The sequence below is a fragment of the Nelusetta ayraudi genome, unplaced genomic scaffold (genome assembly GCF_046127955.1).
Source record: "Nelusetta ayraudi isolate G7.1 ecotype Tasmania unplaced genomic scaffold, CSIRO-AGI_Nayr_v1 ptg000053l, whole genome shotgun sequence".
Taxonomy (NCBI): Eukaryota; Metazoa; Chordata; class Actinopteri; order Tetraodontiformes; family Monacanthidae; genus Nelusetta; species Nelusetta ayraudi.
Window position 1 is genome coordinate 5,098,273 of NW_027466103.1, and position 21,888 is coordinate 5,120,160.

The 21,888-nt window shown below is 42.5% G+C and overlaps 4 protein-coding genes across 4 annotated transcripts; 2 read left to right on the forward strand and 2 right to left on the reverse strand.

Moving 5' to 3' along the window:
* Positions 1–45: 45 nt before the first annotated feature.
* ch25hl1.1 (cholesterol 25-hydroxylase like 1, tandem duplicate 1) lies at positions 46–1,088 on the forward strand. Its single transcript, XM_076038196.1, has one exon. The coding sequence runs from the start codon at positions 139–141 to the stop codon at positions 988–990; it is 852 nt and encodes a 283-aa protein (XP_075894311.1). The 5' UTR covers positions 46–138; the 3' UTR covers positions 991–1,088.
* Positions 1,089–1,657: 569 nt separating this feature from the next.
* kti12 (KTI12 chromatin associated homolog) lies at positions 1,658–4,919 on the reverse strand. The gene is made up of 9 exons (XM_076038197.1): positions 4,681–4,919; positions 4,001–4,052; positions 3,860–3,912; positions 3,719–3,774; positions 3,505–3,584; positions 3,248–3,407; positions 3,060–3,122; positions 2,247–2,317; positions 1,658–1,817 (listed from the first exon to the last, which is right to left on the reverse strand). The coding sequence occupies exons 1-9, from the start codon at positions 4,835–4,837 to the stop codon at positions 1,676–1,678; spliced, it is 834 nt and encodes a 277-aa protein (XP_075894312.1). The 5' UTR covers positions 4,838–4,919; the 3' UTR covers positions 1,658–1,675.
* A 1,152-nt stretch (positions 4,920–6,071) lies between these two features.
* znf592 (zinc finger protein 592) lies at positions 6,072–14,266 on the reverse strand. The gene is made up of 9 exons (XM_076038194.1): positions 14,104–14,266; positions 11,359–13,556; positions 10,410–10,588; positions 10,156–10,329; positions 9,900–10,059; positions 8,911–9,171; positions 8,468–8,580; positions 8,198–8,339; positions 6,072–8,107 (listed from the first exon to the last, which is right to left on the reverse strand). Exons 2-9 carry the CDS (start codon positions 13,534–13,536, stop codon positions 7,610–7,612), a joined length of 3,705 nt encoding a protein of 1,234 aa, XP_075894309.1. The 5' UTR covers positions 13,537–13,556; positions 14,104–14,266; the 3' UTR covers positions 6,072–7,609.
* A 1,567-nt stretch (positions 14,267–15,833) lies between these two features.
* Positions 15,834–21,876, forward strand: slc28a1 (solute carrier family 28 member 1). The gene is made up of 18 exons (XM_076038115.1): positions 15,834–15,911; positions 16,177–16,256; positions 16,364–16,440; positions 16,776–16,867; positions 17,028–17,217; positions 17,309–17,450; positions 17,704–17,817; positions 18,306–18,380; positions 18,473–18,553; positions 18,664–18,744; positions 18,894–19,019; positions 19,849–19,979; positions 20,076–20,244; positions 20,715–20,912; positions 21,023–21,104; positions 21,188–21,286; positions 21,380–21,488; positions 21,570–21,876. The coding sequence occupies exons 1-18, from the start codon at positions 15,908–15,910 to the stop codon at positions 21,688–21,690; spliced, it is 1,971 nt and encodes a 656-aa protein (XP_075894230.1). The 5' UTR covers positions 15,834–15,907; the 3' UTR covers positions 21,691–21,876.
* The last annotated feature ends 12 nt before the right edge of the window (positions 21,877–21,888 follow it).

A 21,888-nucleotide genomic window follows, 5' to 3' on the forward strand; every position in this document is an offset into this window, starting at 1 on the left:
GTGGCGGCACTGGGCGGCTGAGTTCCCAGTTAGAGGAAAAGCCCCTTTCCTTCCTCTCGCTCAGCTCAAATCCACTATAAAAATGCAGACCTTCGGAGTGTTGGAACAAACAGGAGCTTCTAGCAGAGCCCCGTCGAGATGCTCAACATCAGCGAGCTGCCTGCGCAGCTCCTTCCTCCCGGGGCCTCCGAGCGCCTGCTGCAGCCGCTCTGGGATTACCTGCTTCTTCACCACATGCCTCTCATCTCGTCCCCCTTCTTCCCCGTCCTGCTCGCCTTCTCCAGCTACTTCTTTTTCAGCCTTCCTTTCACCGTTCTGGACCTCTTGGGAGAAAGAGCACCCCTGTTCCATCAGTACAAGATCCAGCCAGACAGGCGGCCCACGGTGACCATGATGGCAAGGAGCTTCATGACGGCCATATACAACCACATCTTCTTTGTTCTGCCCACCGTGATAATCGGCGTGTTCATCCTGCCCGCGCCCGCGCTGCCCAAGGACGCCCCGACGCTGTATCAGGTGTTCACCGAGGGACTGGCGGTTCTTCTCGTCTTTGACACCCAGTACTACGTCTGGCATTTCGTCCATCACAAGCACTCGCAGCTCTACAGGTGGATCCACGCCATCCACCACGAGTACGTGGCGCCTTTCTCCTGGTCCACGGAGCACCTCAGCATCCCCGAACTCATGACCGTTGGCTTCTGGAGCAACCAGGACCCCATTCTGTTCAAGTGCCACCCACTGAGCACGTGGTGCGTCACGGTTTTCAGCATCTGGATGTCCGTGGAGGACCACATCGGCTACGACCTGCCGTGGACCCTCAACCACCTGGTGCCGTTCGGCCTGCTGGGCGGCGCTCCAGCTCACGACATGCACCACCAGAAGCCGAGCAGCAACTTCGCTCCTTTCTTTAGTCACTGGGACAGAATCTTTGGCACCGCCGTGCCTTTGAAGAAGAAATCTCAGAGCTCAAAAGCACATGCAAAACTGTAAATAACTGCATCTTTCAAGTTCCTTCTGCTCTGTGTACATTTTAATCACAATTGTTTCATTTCAAATCTGGTGAACTATGAAATGCAAATGTTTCAAATTCAAGACGCTTTTCTTTAAATAAAAATGTTTTTTCTACAAGCCTTGAGCAAGTCTTGTGTTTTAACCTATGGAAAGCATTTTAAATGCATTTATAGCTGACTGCAGGACTTTTTGCAAGTGCAGCAAAACAAATTCCGGGGGAGAAAAACTTCCTGTTCTCACTTTGCTTCTAATCTTCTTACGCAACGCAAAGTCTTTAAAAGAGCTTCACTCAGCAATATTTTGCCTTCAAATTCCACAAAGAAATAATGAGCTTAGATAAAAGAAAACCAAGTGTTGGCGCCTGTCACCCGGAGGTCAAGATCACATCAGCAAACTCATGCTGACCTGTGCAGAAATACAGGTTTAGCACCGACTGAACTAAGTGTTCGATTTAAAGTGTGCAATTTACACAGTGTCTAAGACCATTTTTTTTAATTTCATATCATCAACTTTAGAATTCTCTCCCTGAATTAACTTGCGAATGAGAAAACATAAGTACACCACTTTCTTAAAATATCCGACGCCACTCTTTTTTCCTGAAAGTGCCAGTCTCTCTTTGAAAAAATAAAAATAAAAAACTTAAACAAATAATTGAAATGATTTATTACAAAAGGCTCTTATTTAAATACTGTACAAACATGTTGGAAATCTGTCCCGTATTCTCTGTTGGGTGCATCTTGGTGTAGCTGATGAACTGACGACGGAACTTTCTCAGTTCTGCCATGTTGACGTTCCTGGCCAGCTCGATGTTAACAATCAAGTTAAGATCAATAAAATCCTTCTGATGTCCATCCTGCAAACTACCTTTTCTTTCTACTCTACATCTCACGACTGACGAAACTGAAAAAATAAACAAAACAAAAAAAACAGGTAGAAAATTGAACCTGGTCAAATGTTAAACTGTGATGTACATGCCAATTGGAAAACATTCATCTATATAATTTGATTCCGTACCTGCCACTCAATATGCAATTCCAGCCACACACATCAAAGAGCGATTGATGGTTCTGCCTTCAATTTCAACTCTTTGATGCCTGCTAATGCTGCCTGGGGCAACAGGCTTTCAAATGCCCAAATTGTGGCTCCATACGTGAAAATGTAAACGCTTAAAGTCTGTCAAATAGATAAATACAATAAAAGTCTGGATAAATATAGCTAACATACAAATGAAGGATATTTTTTCTGTTGCGCCTGGAACTGTTATTAGATCCCCTGGAACGCTTGTCTTCTGTGCATTGAAAATTGCCTGTCAAAAAAAAAAGCAAAACACCTGTGAAAGCACTGCAAGTCACGAGACACAAACTAATGGAATTTTTAAAGCAACAATACAAGCAAACAGTGGTGCAAGATGGTCACATTCCATTTCATATATATATATATATACAGTAAACATAGTCTGCTCCTGCTTTCGGACTATATTACGCCTACGAGGAGATTAATTAAATAACCTGTTATCAAAGGTGTTCAGAAAAGCAGTATTTCTACGGGACTAATGTTGTTAGCCACATTCCTATGTGTATGGTACACAGTGGTGATTTTTCTGCTCAGATGGTCAAGCAGTGTGATTCAGGCTCTGGCAGCAACCACTCCTGCGTTACTGGAAACACATTAGTCCCATGGAATCAATTGCCGTCAGTGGAGTCCACGCGTTGCTGCTAATAGCCGCTTGTGTCACTCTAACATAGGCATTTGACTGACAAATTACAATGAAAGCAACAAAAGACAGTTGATGGCAATTACGTTAAACTCCATTTGGCCTCGGGTCAACTGCCATGACTGATGGACTCAGGGCAAAGTGACGTCTTTTATTTGATGACAACTTCCGTGTCTTTATACGAGACACAAAAGCCGACGATGTTCTCACTCGATATCAGGGTGTGGAGTCTGACGTCAAAGCTATTTTTAAACTAGTAACCACAAACGACGGCAACTCTTTTTTTTTTTTGTCCGAATGTTTCAGCATTGTGACGACAATTACTGACACTTACCATTAACACGTCTTGCGTAATCTTGTCCAGCTCGTATAAAAAGTTTGCAGACGACAGCGGTTGCTGCAGTGACGAATCAGTAAAAAATGAAAAGGTGGTAAAGACACGGCATTAATCATGAACTAGGGAAAATTATACACATTTTAAAGACAAAATAAAACAAAACAAAAAAATCACAACTCTCTTACACTCTGTGTAGATTGATTAGCTGGGGGTGCTTTTCTTTTGAAAAGGGCATCAGAAATGGCTTCGAGTGGGAGCGCGTCGTCCTTCAGGATGGTGAAGAGAGGGCTGTCCCATCGGTTTCTAGAGTCAGGAGCTTCAAATCTTAACACGAGTGCGTCAAAGCTGCAAAAATCAAGTCAAATAATGATAAATGAAAAAAAGACAGAAAGAAAGAAAAAACAGAGTGAATGAATGGGTTCTCATCATGCTTCACACTCACATGTCCTGAGCGTACTGCTCAGCAGCATCTCTGCTGCTGTTCCACGCTGAGCTCACTTCATCTGACGTCAGGCAGTATACCTTCAGAAGAAAAAAATGAAGCGCAAATGAAGCGCAATGAGTTACCTTTTGTTTGCATATAAGTGTTTTTTCTAAAAAAAAAAAAAATTTTAAAAATCCTGATTAAAAGTGTGTAAGTCATTTCCAGGGCTCACCAGACAGTGTGGCGTCCGCGCATGCTTGGTGAGACAGAACAGTTCATATCGGTAGCCTATCGGAAAAAAAAACAACAAATTTTGAAACACAAATCTATATACAAATCAAAATGTCTGAGTATCATAAAAGTGTTGATTTACCTTTAATATAATTTAAGGAATCCAAAATGACAATGTCATCCTTGTTGACTTTCCTAAATGAGTCGATAAATGTTATAAAGGATGTAATAGTTAAGTGTGACTGATGAAATGAATCAACAAAGGAAGCTGTGACAAACCCACCTCTCTACTTCAGCTTTCAGAGATGCTCGGACATTCTTCTCTTTTTGGGAGTCTGCAACAGATTCAAACGAAAGGTCAAATTCTGGACAGGAGTTTGCTGAAGCAAATGATACTATAGAAATCTGTTGTTCTTCAACCAATTCACCGTTAAGGATATTTAAATATTACGAACATAGTTGAAAAAATAACAGCCGTGCAGTTATTGGGAATTTCATTGCCATTTTCTTTCACACTTCACCATAATTTCAAGACTGGGCAATTGCAATACCTTCATGTCTGTTGGTATTATCTTTTAAATTTGCTTTTTGAAAAATACTTTTTTTTAATTCCAAATAAAAAACATTAACAGTGCGTTATAAATAAAATCTATTATTATTGTTATTATTATTGTTATTATTATTGTTATTATTATTATTATTATTATTATTATTATTATTATTATTATTATTATTATTATTGTTATTACTAGGCGCACATTGATGACGCTGCCAAGCATGCCTGATAGGATGGATGACAGAGGGGCTTTCAAATGAAGAGATTTGTAAATCAAACTGTGTAATGTGCCGAAAATACGGAACGAACACCCACTTGGTAACACGACATAGAACTGTTGTCAATCTCTTTATGGCTGAAAACCGCAAAGTGAAAGGCGTTAATTAGGAGAAGCTAGCCTTACTTACCTGCGTAGACTGTGTTTCTGTCCACGTCCAGAGCTGCGTCGCCCACAATGTGAACCTTTCGGCTCGGGTCACAGTTTTCTTCAAAATAAACTCTCAGTTCCTCTGCTCTCTGTGTTTTACCACTGCAGGGATACCCGCACATTACTATCAGAGGCATAACTGCTAAACTTAACTAAGCGAGTCCAGCTAAGCTGCGACAAAGCATGTTTACACTTTCACCCGGAAATGATTAGATTGCCACCAGCAGGGGGCACTACCGACGCGTTGTTTTCTTCGTTTAAATTCTGCAACAGTTTCAATTTCACATGAGAACAATCCTATATAATACAAACATTCTTTAAGTACCCAAACACTTATTTTAGAAATACAAATATTGACAGCTGAGCTGGTTTTTAAATTCTACTTTATTGACAAATTGGAACATTTACATTACAATTCAACTGGAAACAGAAATAATTTAATTACACAAACAAACAAACAATTCCATATAATACATAAAAAAATATGTTCACACCATGCTTATAAGCACAAGAGGTGGTTCTTCAAGCAGGATCTCTTCTCCCTCTACATGGATTAAGATTAAAAAAAAAAAAAAAAAAAAAGGTTAATAAATAAATCACTCTTAAGCATTACGGTGGTTATAATAAACTACAATGTTTTGAGCTTACTTCCGTTGTGTTAGGTTAGCAGTTTCCAGTATCTCAAGGAGTGATGCTGTGTGTTGCACATTAGGACCAATAACTCTGACTTCAGTGGGCTGAGGCTCTTCAAAGGAAGCATCTGCAACACTTTTCTTCCCCATGAAATGCCCTTTAATTCAACACATTAACAAGAAAGAAATAACAATATAAGATGTATGGCAGAAATGGGAACTCACCAGAATGTTGTTGTTTGTTAGTTTGTTACCTGTGGCCCAAAGACTCCACCTGGGATTCACCCTGTAGTTCAAGTCCTTGTTCCTTTGCCCTTTGAAGTCAATAGTCATTGAGGATGCTACAGTGATGCAGGATAGGACGATTGAAAACAGAAATCCTACTCTGCAGATTTTAATCAAAGTGCCTGTCATTCTTCAAAATGTTCTCTCTTCTTCAGTCGCCACCTGTTAAATCCTCTGCCAGTCTGCTACTTTGGCATGAGGCAGTTATACAGACGGAGGATGGTCTTAATATTCTAATGAGGTGAGGTCATCTGTCTCTGGTTCGCTCCTTGCTGCATCAAGGATGCACATTGAATGCCATGTGCCAATGTGACTTACTATGGACACTGGAGAGTGTATGACCTCAAGCAAAACCTCTTGATGATCCCAACAGCTTTGCCTAAGGCGTGACCTTTAACTGGATTGTAAGCGTTACTAACCGGAATGTCTGAATCACAAATGACAAAGCAGTAGGTATATGCAAGGTTTTATTTGCAATTACTTAACGTAAACATTACGGCAAGGCATACAGGCCACTGCATGCTGAGTAGATGATGGCTTAAAAAAATGCTTTGAATCTGGGGCCTACTGGCTACTTTATGTAGACAGGTTATTTTTCCTGTAAAAGTCTTCACTGTACACAGTATCAAAAGTACAAATATATGTCAACAAGCAATACAAAACAACAGATCAATGGCTGCAGCTTTAACAGCTGCAAAGTGGTGATTCTGAAGAAAACAAAGAGCTCAGAAAGCTCTTAAATACGAGTTTTCTCGTAAAGACAAGTCAATATGACCATAAAGCCTTGATTTATTTCCCCCAAATAATTTATAAAATTGAATAATGTGGGACTATACACATTTATCCTTTTTTTTTTTTTTGCATTGCACCAAGATAACATGCGACTCCTGAAATACTTCTGTTTTTTGACAATCACTGCTGCGAACTGCAGAGGTAGGAACCATCGTGTTGAACTTAGAGAAGTGCTGCTTTACAAATCTATAACGCAGAACAATAACCAAGAGCTTCTGCTTCGGTCATCCCACACTGAAAAAAAAATAAACCTCCAGCTCCGTCCTCTCGTTATTTCACCTTCGGCTTCTTGTCAACAGGTCCTTAATTTTCTCTGATATGAATCATCCAACACCATGTACCCTGATGTCTCCTGTCACAACACTGACGGCTGACCTGCTGTTAAAGAAAGAAGGGAAAAAAACCTCTGGCAAAATGAGGTATTTTCAATACTGCTGATTCACACGTCAAATACCTCGGAGTTCATAGACAAACCTAAAAAAGGCCTCCTCTCTTGCATCAATGCTCTTTCATAAACATAAAACGTAATCATATTATTAAAATGCTATTTTGTGAAGGCGAACTCCAGAAGCTTTGTCTTGCCTCTATCGAATCTTCCAGATGTTTATGAAGTTACTTCCTAAACCAAAAGAAAGATACTGAGACTGTGGCATTTGACATAATAATGGTGACTACAATGACATGCTTTGTGCTCCAAAATAACCAAAGTATAAAATGTGAATTGCACCGAGACTAAAGGGGGTGATTGCTAAATATATCAGACAACACTTAAATTGGATTAAAATTACTGCTGAGGTGAGAATCCAACTCCTCATCACATCATCCAGACATTCCTGAGTCTTCTTTTAGGGCGGTGGGAAGATTAGAAAAAGAAAGACAGCTGACCAGCATGTCACCAGTTGAAAGAAGCTAAAAGGCAAGATGAATACAATGCAGGCATGCAAAAATAGTATAAATAAAAAACAGCTATAAAATAAATGTTCGTGTCGTCTTAATTATGAAAATACTGCTCTTTAGTACACGCTTTGCCATCTGTTTACATATACTCAACAGCCTCTGGATAACTTTAAAAGAACAAATAAAAAAAAAAAAAGGCCTCGATACTTTGTACCACCTGTGCAGAACAACACGCATCCTTTTGTTTCGTTCACATGAAAATTCAAGATGTCAAAGCAGCTTTAGGTGTTTCGGTGGCTGTTGCTACCGGAGAGGAGGCGCTTCTGTGTGAGAGCGAGGGCTCTGCTGCAAATCACCATCTGCCACCTCTGCACGCTGTGGACTCGTTGGCTCTTTTGTCTGTGGAACCGCTGGTCCATTTAGATCCGGCGAAGGCTCGTTCACCTTGTCACTGTCTGCCGCTCTCGCCGGCTGATTATCCTGCTCCATTTTTTCAAGCTCCTCCCCCTCTTCTTCTTTTCCTTTCTCCTCTTCTTTGACTTTGTGCACAATAAAAAGGTGTCTGTTGAGAGACAGTGCTGACGTGAAACACAGGCCGCAGTGAAGGCACTGAGGAGTGTCGTCGTCGGTCTTGTGCTGTGGAATGTGCTGCTGGAAGTGCGCGCTGTCGTCCGTGACGAAACCACACTTGGAGCAGCGGAACTGAGCTTTGGGTCGCTTCGTGGATGGAGCGCCGAGGTTCAGGACGCGATCCTCTTCCCGCTTCTGTGCATCGGGAGCTGCTCGGTCCGACACCAACTCCTGCAAGTGAATAGATACACAGCTAATATGACACCTGGGACTTGCAGCGTTTCGATCTGTGCCTATCACATTAAATTAGACCTGACTTACCTTCCGAGGAGTCGTTTTGGAGTCCTGGTTTGACATTTTTGGCATCTGGCTGAGATCTGGGTTTTTGATTCCGTGCATCAGACTAATGTGGTTTTTTAACATCACACTTGACGTGAATGTTGTCTTGGTGTCGGTGCAATACCTGCATTTTTTTTTTTTTTTTTTTTGGAGAAGAAGAAGAAGAACGTAGTGAACAAAGAGAACTAAATGATTCTCCAAACCACGACTGATTTCTTTTTACACTGTTGGCGCATTCAAATATTATCTTACCAGCAGGTGTAAAGTTTTTTATTTGCACCATGGTTACTCCGGTTGTGTCTTCTCAGACTCGTTGTGGAGTTGAAGGACTGATCACAGTGTCGACAGGGATATTTCTTTACCAGCTATTGGAGGGGGGGAAAAAGAAATGTGAGAATGAAGCACTTGCCAGTAGTTATAAAGGTTTGCTGGGAGCAAGGATGAATACGTTTTTGTGCCGCCAACACAAAAACGGAAACAAGAGTGGAAGGTATGACCCGCAACGTTAAGGTCCATCAGGTCTCGGAGCTTATGGCCGGTCATGGGTACCAGCAGTGTTACTCAGTTGTTACAGAACACGACCAGGTAGAGTCCAAGTGGGGCAATGCACTGTGAAAACTGTGCAATGAAAAAGTTCCACTACTGCCTCCAATCCGTCCATTACGCTGTTTCTGAATGGGATCGCAACGGCTCACCTTTCTGTGTGTCGTCTTCACGTGAGAAACATAGGAGTCTCGCTCAGGGAACCACTGCAGACACTCTCCGCAGGTCCAGCCGGTGGGCTTCACGCGGGGCCTGCTATCCTGCTCAGCCTTTTTCCTCGGACTGCCGCTGTGTTTCAAAGGGCCGTGCCTCTTCTTCTGCGGGACAGAGCGGGAATTCTTACGGCAGTCGACGCTGTTTGTTTCTAGGCTGCCGCTCTCCCCTTCTGCCGTGATGCTTCCCGCGTGAACACCCTGCAAAAACAACGGGCGAACGCAGCAGAGTCAGTTTAGGTTGTTCTTCAAAGAGTATTGATGCCATTTAGTGCTTCCATAAAATGTGAATTTTAGAGCAAAATTTGAAAAAAAAAAAAATCATTATTAAAAACCTGAAAAAACAAAACAAATCCCAAAACGAGAATGCCATGATTCCATTAAACAATTTGAGTAAAATCTGAGTCTTTGAAAAGCGTTTGTTAGGTCACAGGACTGAGAGTGAAACAAAACCAGCATAATAATATAAAGAGGATTTCAGGAAAAAATCATCAAGAATGGTCCTCCCGTTGTACAAATGACCCCACTGACAGTTGTTACATGATCAATGCAAAAACTGCCATGTCTTTGTGTCATTTCCATACTTTACACTTCACAGTACAATCAGCAGGTGATAACACTGGGTTCACACAGGCATTCGAAATGTCATCAACAATTGAGTCAATACAAACTCAATGTAAACAACAGGATCAACAGTTTTTCAGTGGGAGAGAAATTTGGCACATTTAGCCTAAGATCAGCCTGAGTGAACTGGGGTCGGTTGAACAAGTCGTCTGTCAGATCGGTCTCACAGACAAGCTTTCGCTCAATTGCGCAAATTGTATGGCCAGCAGTACTGACAGCTTTCCACTAATTTTTCAATACACAAACAAAATTGATTCATCTCAACTGATAAACAAAACGTAAGTATCAATCCAACCAAGTCTGACCTTAAAATGTTGCATTAACAGGTGCTTTTGTGGAAAGACTGAGTTGCATTCCGGACACTTGAACACAGATGTGACACGCTTATTGGCATTCTGATGAAAATGCTCGAGCAGCAACTGCTTTTTCTTAAACACTGTCTCACACGAACACTTAAAGATTAACCTGGAAGAGAAAGAGAGACAAAAAAAAAACCTTCAAATGAACTGCAAAAGTAAGTGAACAACCTTAGAAAAGGCAGGTCATGGGTTATTGACTCACTGAGGGGGCGTCTCACTGACACCGTGTTTGTTTAGTAAATGCACTCCACAGCCCTCTTTGGTCTTGAAGGCGACCGGACAGACGGAGCACTTGTAGAAAATCTCACAGTGCTTCTCCTCGATGTGGGTCTTTTGTCCTGGGAGGGTCTTAAAAACCATGTCACAGTGGAGACATCTGAAACAGGAAGGTACATGAGAACACGTTTTTTCTGATGCAGTGTTTTATTTTAAGGGCTTCCTCCTCGGCTCACTCACTTGTACCAAGCTTTGCGCGCGTAGTGCAGACAGTTTTCCTTGACGTGCTTCTGCAAGTCGGAAGAACGACACGGTGCGCCGCACTCTGGACAGCAGTACGGGGACTTGCAAGTGTGGATGCGTCCGTGGGCTCTGAAACTGCACTTGTTGGGCAACAGCATGGCGCACACGTCACACGTCTGATTTGAGGGGGGAGAGAAAGAAAAGGCAACTTTGAGATGAAACATGCAGAGTTGTTCTCTCTCTCTGTGCAAAGCCAACAGTAGAATAAAAGTGAAAACAGGTATTATCGCGAGTTGCCAAAACCTGATGCAGCCGATTACTCCAGGCTACTGACGTCATATGTACAAAAAGTATTAAAAACACATGTTGCATTAGGCAAAATATGCCCCATACCACAGAGTGCGTAATACTTCCAGTAAGTGAACAATGTCCCAACGTGCAGCGCAGGCTGCTTCAGTCCAAATCCAACGCCCACGTTTGGTGAGAATTTTTGACCGCTATAGATCCCTGATCACCTGTCAGGGTTGAGGTTATAATGCAACCAGTGAACTCAAAATACTGTCATGGATATTTTCTGAGGAGCGCAGTGGTTAGCGCCGTCACCTCACAGCAAGAAGGTTACGGGTTCGATCCCGGGTCTGGGACCTTTCTGTGCGAAATTGACAAGTTCTCCCTGTGTCTGCATGGGTTCTTCCGGGTTCTCCGGCTTCCTCCTACAGTAATAATGCATATGAGGCAAAGTCTAAATTGTCCCTGAGTGTGGGGTATGTCTTTATTTGTCTTTCTATCTGGCGATATGTCCAGGGTGACACTCCGCCTTCGTCCCACGACAGCTGGGAGAGGCTCCAGCAGACCAGAGTGCAGGAGGAACCGGTACAGAAGATGGATGGATGGAAGCAAAGATTACCATTTTATATAAACAACGGGAAAAGAAGAATCTACTCACTAGTCCTTCGACATCTTCTGACAGTCTTTGGTAATGGCCTGCGAGTGCCTTGTAGTCGGCCAACTTCATGTGACACTCCTGGCAGCGAAGCCGGTGCTGAACGACGTAGTCCGGGTAAAGGGGCAGGACGGGGTGGCTTCTCCGCGAGTGCGACGAGGAGAGGTGGTAGTCAGTGAGGTCGCCGCGCAGGGGCGCAAACATCTGCTCCGCCGCGATGGGCTTCATGTGGAGCTGCGTGCACTGCATCATCGTGCCGCCGCTCTTGTGCTCGCGCGCGTGCGCCAACAGCGCACACTTGTTGAAGAAGACGATGGTCTTAGCGCAGTGCGTGCAGCCCACCTCGATGTGAACGCTCCTGCGCCCGTAGTGGTGCGCCAGACTCCTCTCCACGCCGAAGGAGTCGCCGCACTCCAGGCAGCAGTAGCCGCGAGCCGGCAGGCTGATGTTGCAGTCCGGGGGCGGGCTCAGGTTGGGCACGTACGTCGGCACGGGGTTGGCGTTGTTCAGCAGCCTGTTCAGCGTCCCCGCTGCCGAGTTGGCCGTGGAGGCGTAGGGATACGCTTTGGCTGTTTTGACCTGGTGGACCAGCGGCACGGTGCTGTACACGGTGGAGGAGATGGCGTGCTGGCTTGGTTGATGGGAGGCGGACCGCGCGGCGACGGACGCGGCCACGCTGTGAGGGACCAGGTTCAGGCTGGCCAGGTGCACCGCCTTGGGAAGGAGGTTGGCACCCGCCGCGTGTGCGGCCAAGGCGGGTCGTCTTTTTGGCTTCTGCCCTTGAAGTGTGCTCGACCTTTTGGCAGAACCGCCGCTGTTACGGAAACCTGCCGTGGACAAAAGGGCGCTGGACCTCCTGACGGCAGCCTTTGATTTGCTGTGTAAAACTTTGGGATTTTTAACTCGGGTACCTTTAGTCTGTATTTCAACACCGGCGTCGACAGCTGCAGCTTGAGAGTGGCGCGGCGACGTGTTGCAGTAAGAGTCCTCGCTGATCATGCTTTGTGATGGAGATGATTCATAAGCAGAATGGAGTTCGTCTGTTTCGGAATCGGGCAGCACGCTGGTGACCGTACGTTTGATCTGTCCGGTTGTTGTTTTGATGGTCTTAATGCGGACCCTCGGTATGGCGGGGGGTGACCCAGAGGTCAGCGCAGGGGACGCTTTCCCACTACTGTCGCTGCAGATGCTCGCAGGGCTGTCGGAGGGCTTCGCGAACCGCTTCACAGCTTCGAGTGGACTTCTGGGGCTTCGTGGGGATATAGGCACGTTTGGACTTGCCTTGATGGCGTCATTATGAACTGAGGCTTCTATGAGATCTTTCCTCGCATTTAGCACCGCCAGGGCCTCAAGACAGGAGGACAACTTAGATGTCTGAGATTTTAAATATGGATTAGATGCTGGAACATCCACTGAGGTTCCGGGATCGCTGTTTGCTTCCACGCAGTTAAGCTTACTACTTGGAGGAGGAAGTGCAGCTTGTATTCTCCTATTTTTATCAGTTTCTTTACAAACAAGTCCATCACGTACTTCTTCACTTATAGGTCCCTCCGTTTTCCTCTTGTGGGCATTTAAAGTAATATCCGATTCCTTTGTTCTGTCGTCAAATATGCTGAGGTCCAATGTTTGGGGGTTGTCTGGTATTGAAGGTTCTATCAGAACCGAAGCCTCTGGAAAACAGGAGCTTTCTTTCGGATGTGTTTTTTCTCTGCTACAAGCGTCCTCAGATTCAGGACTGGAGATGGGATTGGGACGAGTACGAGAAAATACTGGCGTCCCCTCAGGTTTGTGCTGAACTGGTGCCTTTCCAAGTAGCTCTCTGGAACTCTCCCCATTCAGAGCGCTGACAAATGATTTAGAAAAGGCGGCGTTAGACGTGTCGTCAGTGCACAGAGCCGAATCCTGTCCCCTGAATCCATTTTGAAATGTGGGTCCAAACGCCTCCAACGAGTCCTGGCGACTTGTGTTTTTAACTATGACACTAACTACAGGAATATCTGCTGGTGCGACAGCTTGGTTACTCAATAATCCATCATCCAGACATATCCCCGTGTGTTTCAGTTGACTTTCTGTCTCATCATGACTGCCCTGGATGGGTTCTTTGGCGTCCAAACCCGTGGCATCAGGAATATCAAATGCAGCCAAGAGATCATCGAAATCTGGGGTTTTCATGTCACCCATGGCTGTACAGGGTCATGCACCTGGGGAATAAACACGCCATCAGATACTTTTAAACGAACAAATTACCGTCAAAAAACCCTTCTGTTTTCACTAAAAGTATACACGAAACAATATCCATTGTTGTCATCATGAAAACAGTTACTGTGATCTTACTGAGGGCTAAACAACGTATACTCTACTGACGTTAGCTTTAGCCACCTAGCTGCTAAACGTGAACAATTTTGTTCCATCTTCATCTGTGCTGCTCACTCGTTCCATAGCATGCACTAAAACACGCACCCATTAAGTACTGTGCATTTAAATTAAACAAGTCGCTCCCAATTAAATTAAAAGTCAATTGCAATATATGACAACATACCTAAAAGTTATGCAGCGGTTAGCTGAACTAACGTTCATACGGCTAGTCAGCGAGCCACACACACACACACACACACACACACACACACACACACACACACACACACACACGAAGCGAAGCGTACCATTTAGCACGTTAGCTTAGCCACATGCTATCACACCAAACATCCAGGCAACCTGCTAAAACTATCTTGCTGCACATGAGCTTACCATTTGATCCGGTTATATTTCACAGCTCTATTTAATCAGCTACCCAGCCGGCTACACATGGACGCTTAATAATGTGGAAGCGACGCTTGGCTGTTGCAACTTGCAGGGCTTCATAGCTCGGCTACAGGCGCTAACTTCGTTTTCCTCCTGGAGTTCAGTGAAACGAGCCCTCGACGCGGTCTTGCAGGCGGGAGGCGGTCCTATGTTTACTTTCTACCGTCACTAAACTACTGGCCTGAGATGTTCTTAAGATATATCTAACACTGAAACAGATATACTCCATCAGCAACACTTTTCACCAATTATTCTATTTTACCAATCCATAAATTGAATATCTATCAGATATGTTTGTTTACTTACAGGTTTATTTACAGGAACAATGATCTCCCTGACAGTTTTCATAACTTCAATGCTTTCTCTTCATATCTACACTCTTACAGTTCTAGACAGGGTGATGTTAATAATCTATATTTACCCTTTGCCTGTACTACACATCATCAATTTAACTCGTCTTACCCCTATAAGATCCATATCTTTCCACTCACTTTTTAAAAAGCAGCTTAAAAAACATCTTCATCTCATCTGGTCACTTCCTGTCTTCTCCATTGCCTTACGTCTTCATTTTATGCCTTGTTTCCATCCTCATGTATTTTTACTTACAATGAATTATACATTTTGTTTACATAGTCCATTACTTAACAAGTAATAATTTGAAATTTGTGTACTTTAGTGTACTCTTTATTTGTTAGCCTCATTGATTTAAGTTGACTTTAATTGGAGGGCGATATGGGTAGGAGGGGAAGGCTGTTGCAAGACATCTGCTTGTTTGTAAATACAGGGTTGGATTCAGCAAACCTGTTTCAGTTACTCATTTCTGTTAGTGAACACCTTTGGTTCATGTGGCTTTACAAGAATATTATGAATTTTGTCATTTTGAATCTGACCTACTATTTATTATTTCCATCCATACCAAGACCGCAAAATGACTTATGACGTGTGAGCCGAACTTGTCTCATTCGTGATCTTCCGTCAGAGATAAGATCAAAGAGCAATTCCCTGCTTTCACAGCATATCGGTTTATGCATATAGTTACTTTAGAGGGAAAGTGCAACTTGCAGTGCAATAAATTTAATAGCCCTACAGTTGTAAATCGAGGGCTAATCTCATTTTATTTTATTTAAGCAAACAAATGCTCATTGCTATTTACTCCTGAGATATTTTCCAAAAGTTATGTTTTCTCAACATATGAAAGAAATTTCATGTATATTTTTGTGACTTTGTTGGAAGGTGGAATTAGTAGCACCAAAAGAAACCCCCAAAAAATAACAGCTGACAATTTTTTGTTGGTCGTCTTAATTGCTCAATAAAGGGGCAACGGTAGAAAGGATATACCCCAACCCCCACCCCCGAAGATATCAAAAATAAACTTGAGTTTCACATATGTCAAAATATAAGTACATATAAGACATATGCATTAGCCTATGTTATAATTACCCTTTACTTACATATCAACCAAGTAGGTGTGCCAATGTACAAAGTCAGACCCAATCTGCAAACTACTACTATGATAACTTATCACCAGTTGCTGCAGTGGCAATCACTCACACAATTATAAATGATTTTTATCAGGTCCATGATATTAAACCTGTTGCATTATTACTCTTTTGCGTACGTGCTTTAGTTCCTCAGAGATCACAACACCACGTAATGTGTCTGTTAATTAATGATGGCATGGGCTGAGTATATTCCCCAGCTCTGGTGTTTTCACGGCAGCATTTGACAGCCGGGTTTGGGAGGACGCACAATGAGTAAGTGACTAGCTTAGCCTTTTCATGAATTAAGCCATTGTGAACTGATATTTTTTTTCCTTCACCACTCTTCCCACGATAAGCTCAGGGACTCTGGGAACTTATTTTCAGCTTCTTTTTTTTTTTTTTTTTTTATCTCGCAGAGTACATAGAAACGCAGGTTGTTGCTGGATCTCGGCTCCAAGTCGCACAAGCCTGACAAAGCAGCTTTCCCCTGTAAGTCTGCTGCACAGAAGTGAACCGAGATTGTTTTTCTCTTTTCCAGCACAAGACAAGGTGTACCACCTCAAAACTCTACCCAACCAAAATGGGAATGGCAACGACAACTATGGCTATGAGCATGAGGTATGTTTTTCTCTTACTGCTTCTCCTCCTCTCAGGGTCTGTTTAGTCTCTAATTAATTCAAAGAAGAAGAAAAACAAATTTAAGTAAATGACTTTTAATATTTTAGGAGGACCACTTTTATGAGCCAAGCAGCAAGAAAAGCCAGACTGAGGGACATGGGAAGAAAATTAGATCATATTTAAGGTGTGTCTTCAAAGTGAATGTGTTTTCAAAGAGCGAATGTTATTGTTTTATGTTTGGTTTATATCCTTCATGTGCAGCTTTAACTTTATGTGCACAATGTTAGCTCTGGGGAATGCTGATTTGAATGTCGATTTTTTTTTTTTTGTTACTCTCTGGTAAAAATAGCAAATCTATGCTTTTGAAAACTTATTGATAAGAGAACTTGAGCAGAAGCTTTGGGCGTATTCAGATGGTTGATAAATCAGTAATTATGTAATCAGCATTACTGCCTTTTTATCTTGAGTGTGAGAGCTTTGCACGTTTGGACCTCACGTTAAATTTCTCCTGTACTTCAGCCGAGCTGCCAAGCCGATTAATGCTACAGAGGATTACATCAAGTCACACTCAAAAACTTTCAAATACATCGTTCTGGGCATTCTTGGAGCAGGTAACACTAAGCATCTGTTAACGTGTGCTCAACTGTTACAATAAATTGCTGTCTATCCTGCAAATGCCACCTGCTTACTTTGTTTATGATCCAAGTCCAACATGGAAATGGATTCAAAGACACGTTTTTTGGAAGACACGCTCTCTCTTGTGCTCTGCAGGTTATGTGGCATACTTCATTGCAGCCTGTGTACTGGATTTCCAGAGGGCCCTTGCACTTGTGGTCCTAACATGTTTGGCCGTTGCCGCTGTGGCCTACGAAGTTGCGAGTGAGCACTTGGGCGAAAAAGTCAGCAGGGCATTCAAACCTGTTGTCAGAGTCTTCAAGCGCTTCTATAAATGGATCAAATGGTGAGAGAGAGATTCCTGTTCTGAGTGGACTTCTCCTTAGAGCTGCGAGTAATGAGATGAGAGTGAGCACATGTTTCAACTGTACTTTCAGGCTTTTCGTTTTGGCTGTTTTGGGCTTGCTGGTGGCGTGGCTCGTCGTGGACACGAGACACCGTCCCGAGCAGCTTATCTCCTTTGGGGGTGTTTGCATGTTGGTTGTGCTTATATTCCTCTTGTCAGCACACAGGTCAGCGGTGAGTTTTACCATCAGTCACTGAATGGCTTTTCTTATTGCCGTGCCGACGACAGTTTCAAAAGATCCCCGGGTTGTTTATCTCGGGACTTATCTCTGATGAGTTTTGCTGAGACTATGGATAACATTTGGCCTTTTGAACCCCATCTGCTTCGGAATTACCAGAAGCACTTCCTTACACCAACTTGTGGGGTTGTGGAGACTCCCTGATTCAAGTCAAGTGCGAACACATTTTCTTCTTCCTTTGTATTCAGGTGGTGTGGAGGCCAGTCTTCTGGGGTCTGGGCATGCAGTTCTGCATTGGCCTTTTTGTCATAAGAACACATCCCGGGCTTGTAGCCTTCCAATGGCTTGGAGATCAAGTCAAGGTATTTAAACACAGGCCTTTCAAAATGTCAGTTATCCTTAGGTGGCCCTTTGTGTGACGTAAACAAACACACCTGTCTGCACCTTGATAATGCCAGCAAAAATATGCAAATATGTCTTCATCTAACTGTCATTCACAATGTTATGTCTCTAACATACACGCATATTTCTTTCTGTACATACATTTAAAAAGAAAACTACACAGCATATGATTCCGAACCTCTACATTTGCAGAACACAATTCTTATGTGGTAAACAGCTTCTTATCTGAGAAGCTGTTTACCAGTCAGTCTTATCATTAGAATTGTTTTATTGTTTTCCTTTTTCCACATTGTTGGCTCTGCATAATGTGTGCAGTTATTTTCTGTTCCATGATTTCAGTGGATGAAATGTCAGATAAAGAAGTTGTGGTTTCCTCAACAATCAGTGACCTGTGGAAATTGATACATGTGTAAAAAGATAATGCTCCTTTTCTATTTTGCATGGACAGATTTTCCTTGACTACACCAAAGAAGGATCATCGTTTGTTTTTGGATCCCTGATTGCAGACATTTTTGCTTTCCAGGTAAATAAATTACTGTCACTTTCACTTCAAATTTTGCAACTGAGTAATGGTTGAATGCAACTCTTTAAACAAGTCTTGATTTTTTTCCTCAGGCCTTGCCCATTGTGGTGTTTTTCAGCAGCGTTATGTCAATCCTATACTTTTTGGGCATAATGCAGTGGCTCATTTTGAAGGTTAGTAAAGATTATGTTACAGCAACACAGCATTGATGACTAATGACTGTTTATTGCTTACATCCTTCAGTGGCAGCGTGACTAAGGGCCATGTGGTTTTGTACATACAGATCTCATGGCTTATGCAGATAACGATGGGAACCTCGCCCACCGAGACCTTGAGTGTTGCCGGCAATATATTTGTTGGCCAGGTACCAGACTGATAATATTTTCCTCTGATTATTTTATACCTCAGTTTTAGAGGCCATTAAATTGTCAATAATGGTATAAATGAAAAAATAAATATAAATTCCACTTATTGTGTTGGTTTACATGTCCTGTCTGTTTTTCTGTGCTGCAGACTGAGGCTCCCCTGCTGATTCGCCCATATTTGAAGGACATGACCAAATCTGAGATTCATGCTGTTATGGTTGGAGGATTTGCTACAATTGCAGGAAGTGTCATGGGGGCATTCATCTCATTTGGGGTGAGCTCAAACTGTTATTGCACCACATATCATTAACCTATGTACTGGTCCCTATTTTCTGCAGAAAATATGCAAATTTATTTACCTATACAAGAATTACAAGGATTTTTTTGTGACTATACAACAAATCCGAAAAGAGAAAACTAAATATATTTTATTTATTTATTTATTTTTAAATTAGATTATTGATATAAGTACAAAAGAAGATACAAACTGGGGAGTTTCCTACCTCCAAAGGGCATTGTGGCGTGGGATACAAGGTGCCATTGTAACAGTAATGGAAGAACTTACACGGCAAAAAAAGTATATTCTTTTTCAACAGTAACTTTCAGTGGCAACTGACAAAGTTGCACTACCAGAGAACATAATCCATTGTTCTACAACTGAATAAAGAGTTAAAGATAAACTTTTATTATCCGTATTTAGTTAATGAGTAATTAATGGCATCTAGTGTGGCCTCAGAGTGATCAGCAGGAAGTCTGGCTGTTGGAAAACAACCTTCTAAGCCTCAGATCACCGTCGTGTTTATCACACAAGAGAGAAAAACAGCGTCAAACTGGAGCAAGTTTTAGTTGTATTGTAAAAGTTAACATCAATATGTTTTTTTTAACTGCCCTAAAGCAAAACAACTTTGTGTTTGATTCAGAGTGATCTTTCAAAACAACACTCCCATTGTGAACAATGCTGGTTGCTGTTTAATTTTTAAATACTTGTAATGATCAGTCAATAAAAGCTGCATTTGAATGTTTTCAATGTTACCCCTGTAAGACAATAGAAAACATGAAGTGCGGTGACATCAGAGAAAATAAGACTTTGTCCTGTTGTGCAGATTGATGCGTCCTCTTTGATATCTGCCTCTGTGATGGCTGCTCCTTGTGCCTTGGCTATTTCCAAACTGTCTTACCCAGAGACAGAGGAGAGTCCCTTCAAAGAGGAGAACAATGTCAAGATTTCTGCTGGGTGTGTAAATCAGGCCATTGTTTTCTCATTGTCATTTCACAAATAATTTTACAAACTTTTTTTTTTTTTTAACTTTGTATCTGTAAAAACTCCTAGAGATGAACAGAACATCCTGGAGGCTGCTAGCAGTGGAGCGTCTGCGTCCATAGGCCTCGTTGCAAACATTGCTGCAAACCTCATAGCCTTCCTTGCCATACTTGGGTTCATAAACAGCGCTTTGAGCTGGTTTGGAGGAATGGTGGGATACCCCGATCTAAAATTTCAGGTATGATTTACAATATATTGACAATAAGTCCAAGTTTAGTTATACATAGGAAAGAGGCTCAAGGAGCAGGGACAAGGGAATGCTTTGCAACAAGCTTTGTTAACAGCGTCAGGAAGGAAGTTCAAGTTAAACAAACAGGCAGAGTCAAGCCGCTGTCAACAAAGTGCAATAAAAAACAATGAAGCGGGACATAAAGTCTGGAATGAGTGAGTAGGATGTTCAGAGTAAGATGACCTTGGCAAAGAAACACAACTCCTTGCAGGAGGAATGTGGCTGAAGGGAAGGTGCGATAAGGGTAGAAAGGCGTATATTTCCCCTACTTCTCAAAAATGAGCCAACAGACAAAAATGAGCCAGGCTGATGGAGTTTGTCATGAAAAATCCTCACACTTTGGTAAAAAAAAAAATTTGTAAATTCTGAAAGCTTTTTTTTTGTTCGCTAGATAACTTTATTTTTCTCTTTGTACGTAGCTGATCTGCTCCTACGTGTTCATGCCATTGGCCTTCATGATGGGAGTACCGTATGATGAAAGTTTCACTGTTGCCGAACTCATCGGTATCAAGCTTTTCCTAAATGAGTTTGTGGCTTATCAGAAGCTGTCCGAGCTCAAACTCAACAGGCTCATTGGGCTTGACGAAATCATCGGAGGGCAAAGACAATGGATCTCTGTGAGTAAGCAGAGGAGCGCAACATGTTTCAGTTGCAAAACATGATGTCATAGAAACTATTTTTAAAATGGTCCAATATCATATCCTGTGTGTAACCTCTCCTGTTCCAGATGCGCTCAGAGATTATCTCCACTTACGCTCTTTGTGGTTTTGCCAACTTCAGTTCGCTTGGAATTGTGATTGGAGGCCTGTGTGGGTATTTTGCCATAGTTTCACCATTTGACGTTATACTTGCCTTGATGACGAGTGACCAAATTGTTTTCTCTCCCAAAAAGCCTCCATATGCCCGCCCAGAAGAGGTGACATCTCATCTTTGGTGTTGAGAGCCATGATCACTGGCACTTGTGTGTCTCTTGTCAACGCTTGCATTGCAGGTAAGACATTTTTTCAATGAATCTGTTTGAAAAAATGCCCCCCAACGCTTCAAAAATAACTACAACCATCCTTGTTTTCAATTGAACTTGAAGGGATCCTGTTTCTTCCTCCTGTGGACTGTGTGGGGTTGTTCGCCACAGGATCTGCCTCCAACACCACTAATCCAGATATGATGACTTGCTGTGCAGACCTTTTCCAAAAGTAAGAGTTTATCTCATTAGCTGTTAGTGAATTCACAGAGTGACGCAAGACTGAGTGATTCAAAATGATCTTCTCTTGCAGCACTGTACGCAATAGGACCATCTCATTCGAGGGATCATGGACCAATGTCACAGACGTTGCCTCATACTTCCTGCACTGCTGTGATTGTTGCTCTTCCCCAGCCGTGCATGTTTGTTTGTAGGGGACGAAGACATTAGTGTCCATGCTCATGTCTCCCCGTTTGTATATCTGTAACAAAGCAATGGTAATAACTGTGAAGCCTGTAAACAAAAAAATGCTGAATGTATCTATCTTGTGTTGTATAACATATTTATATGTTCTTTAAGTTGTAGAAATGAGCACTCAAAACTGCTGTGTAAAAAAAATATAAACAACCCAA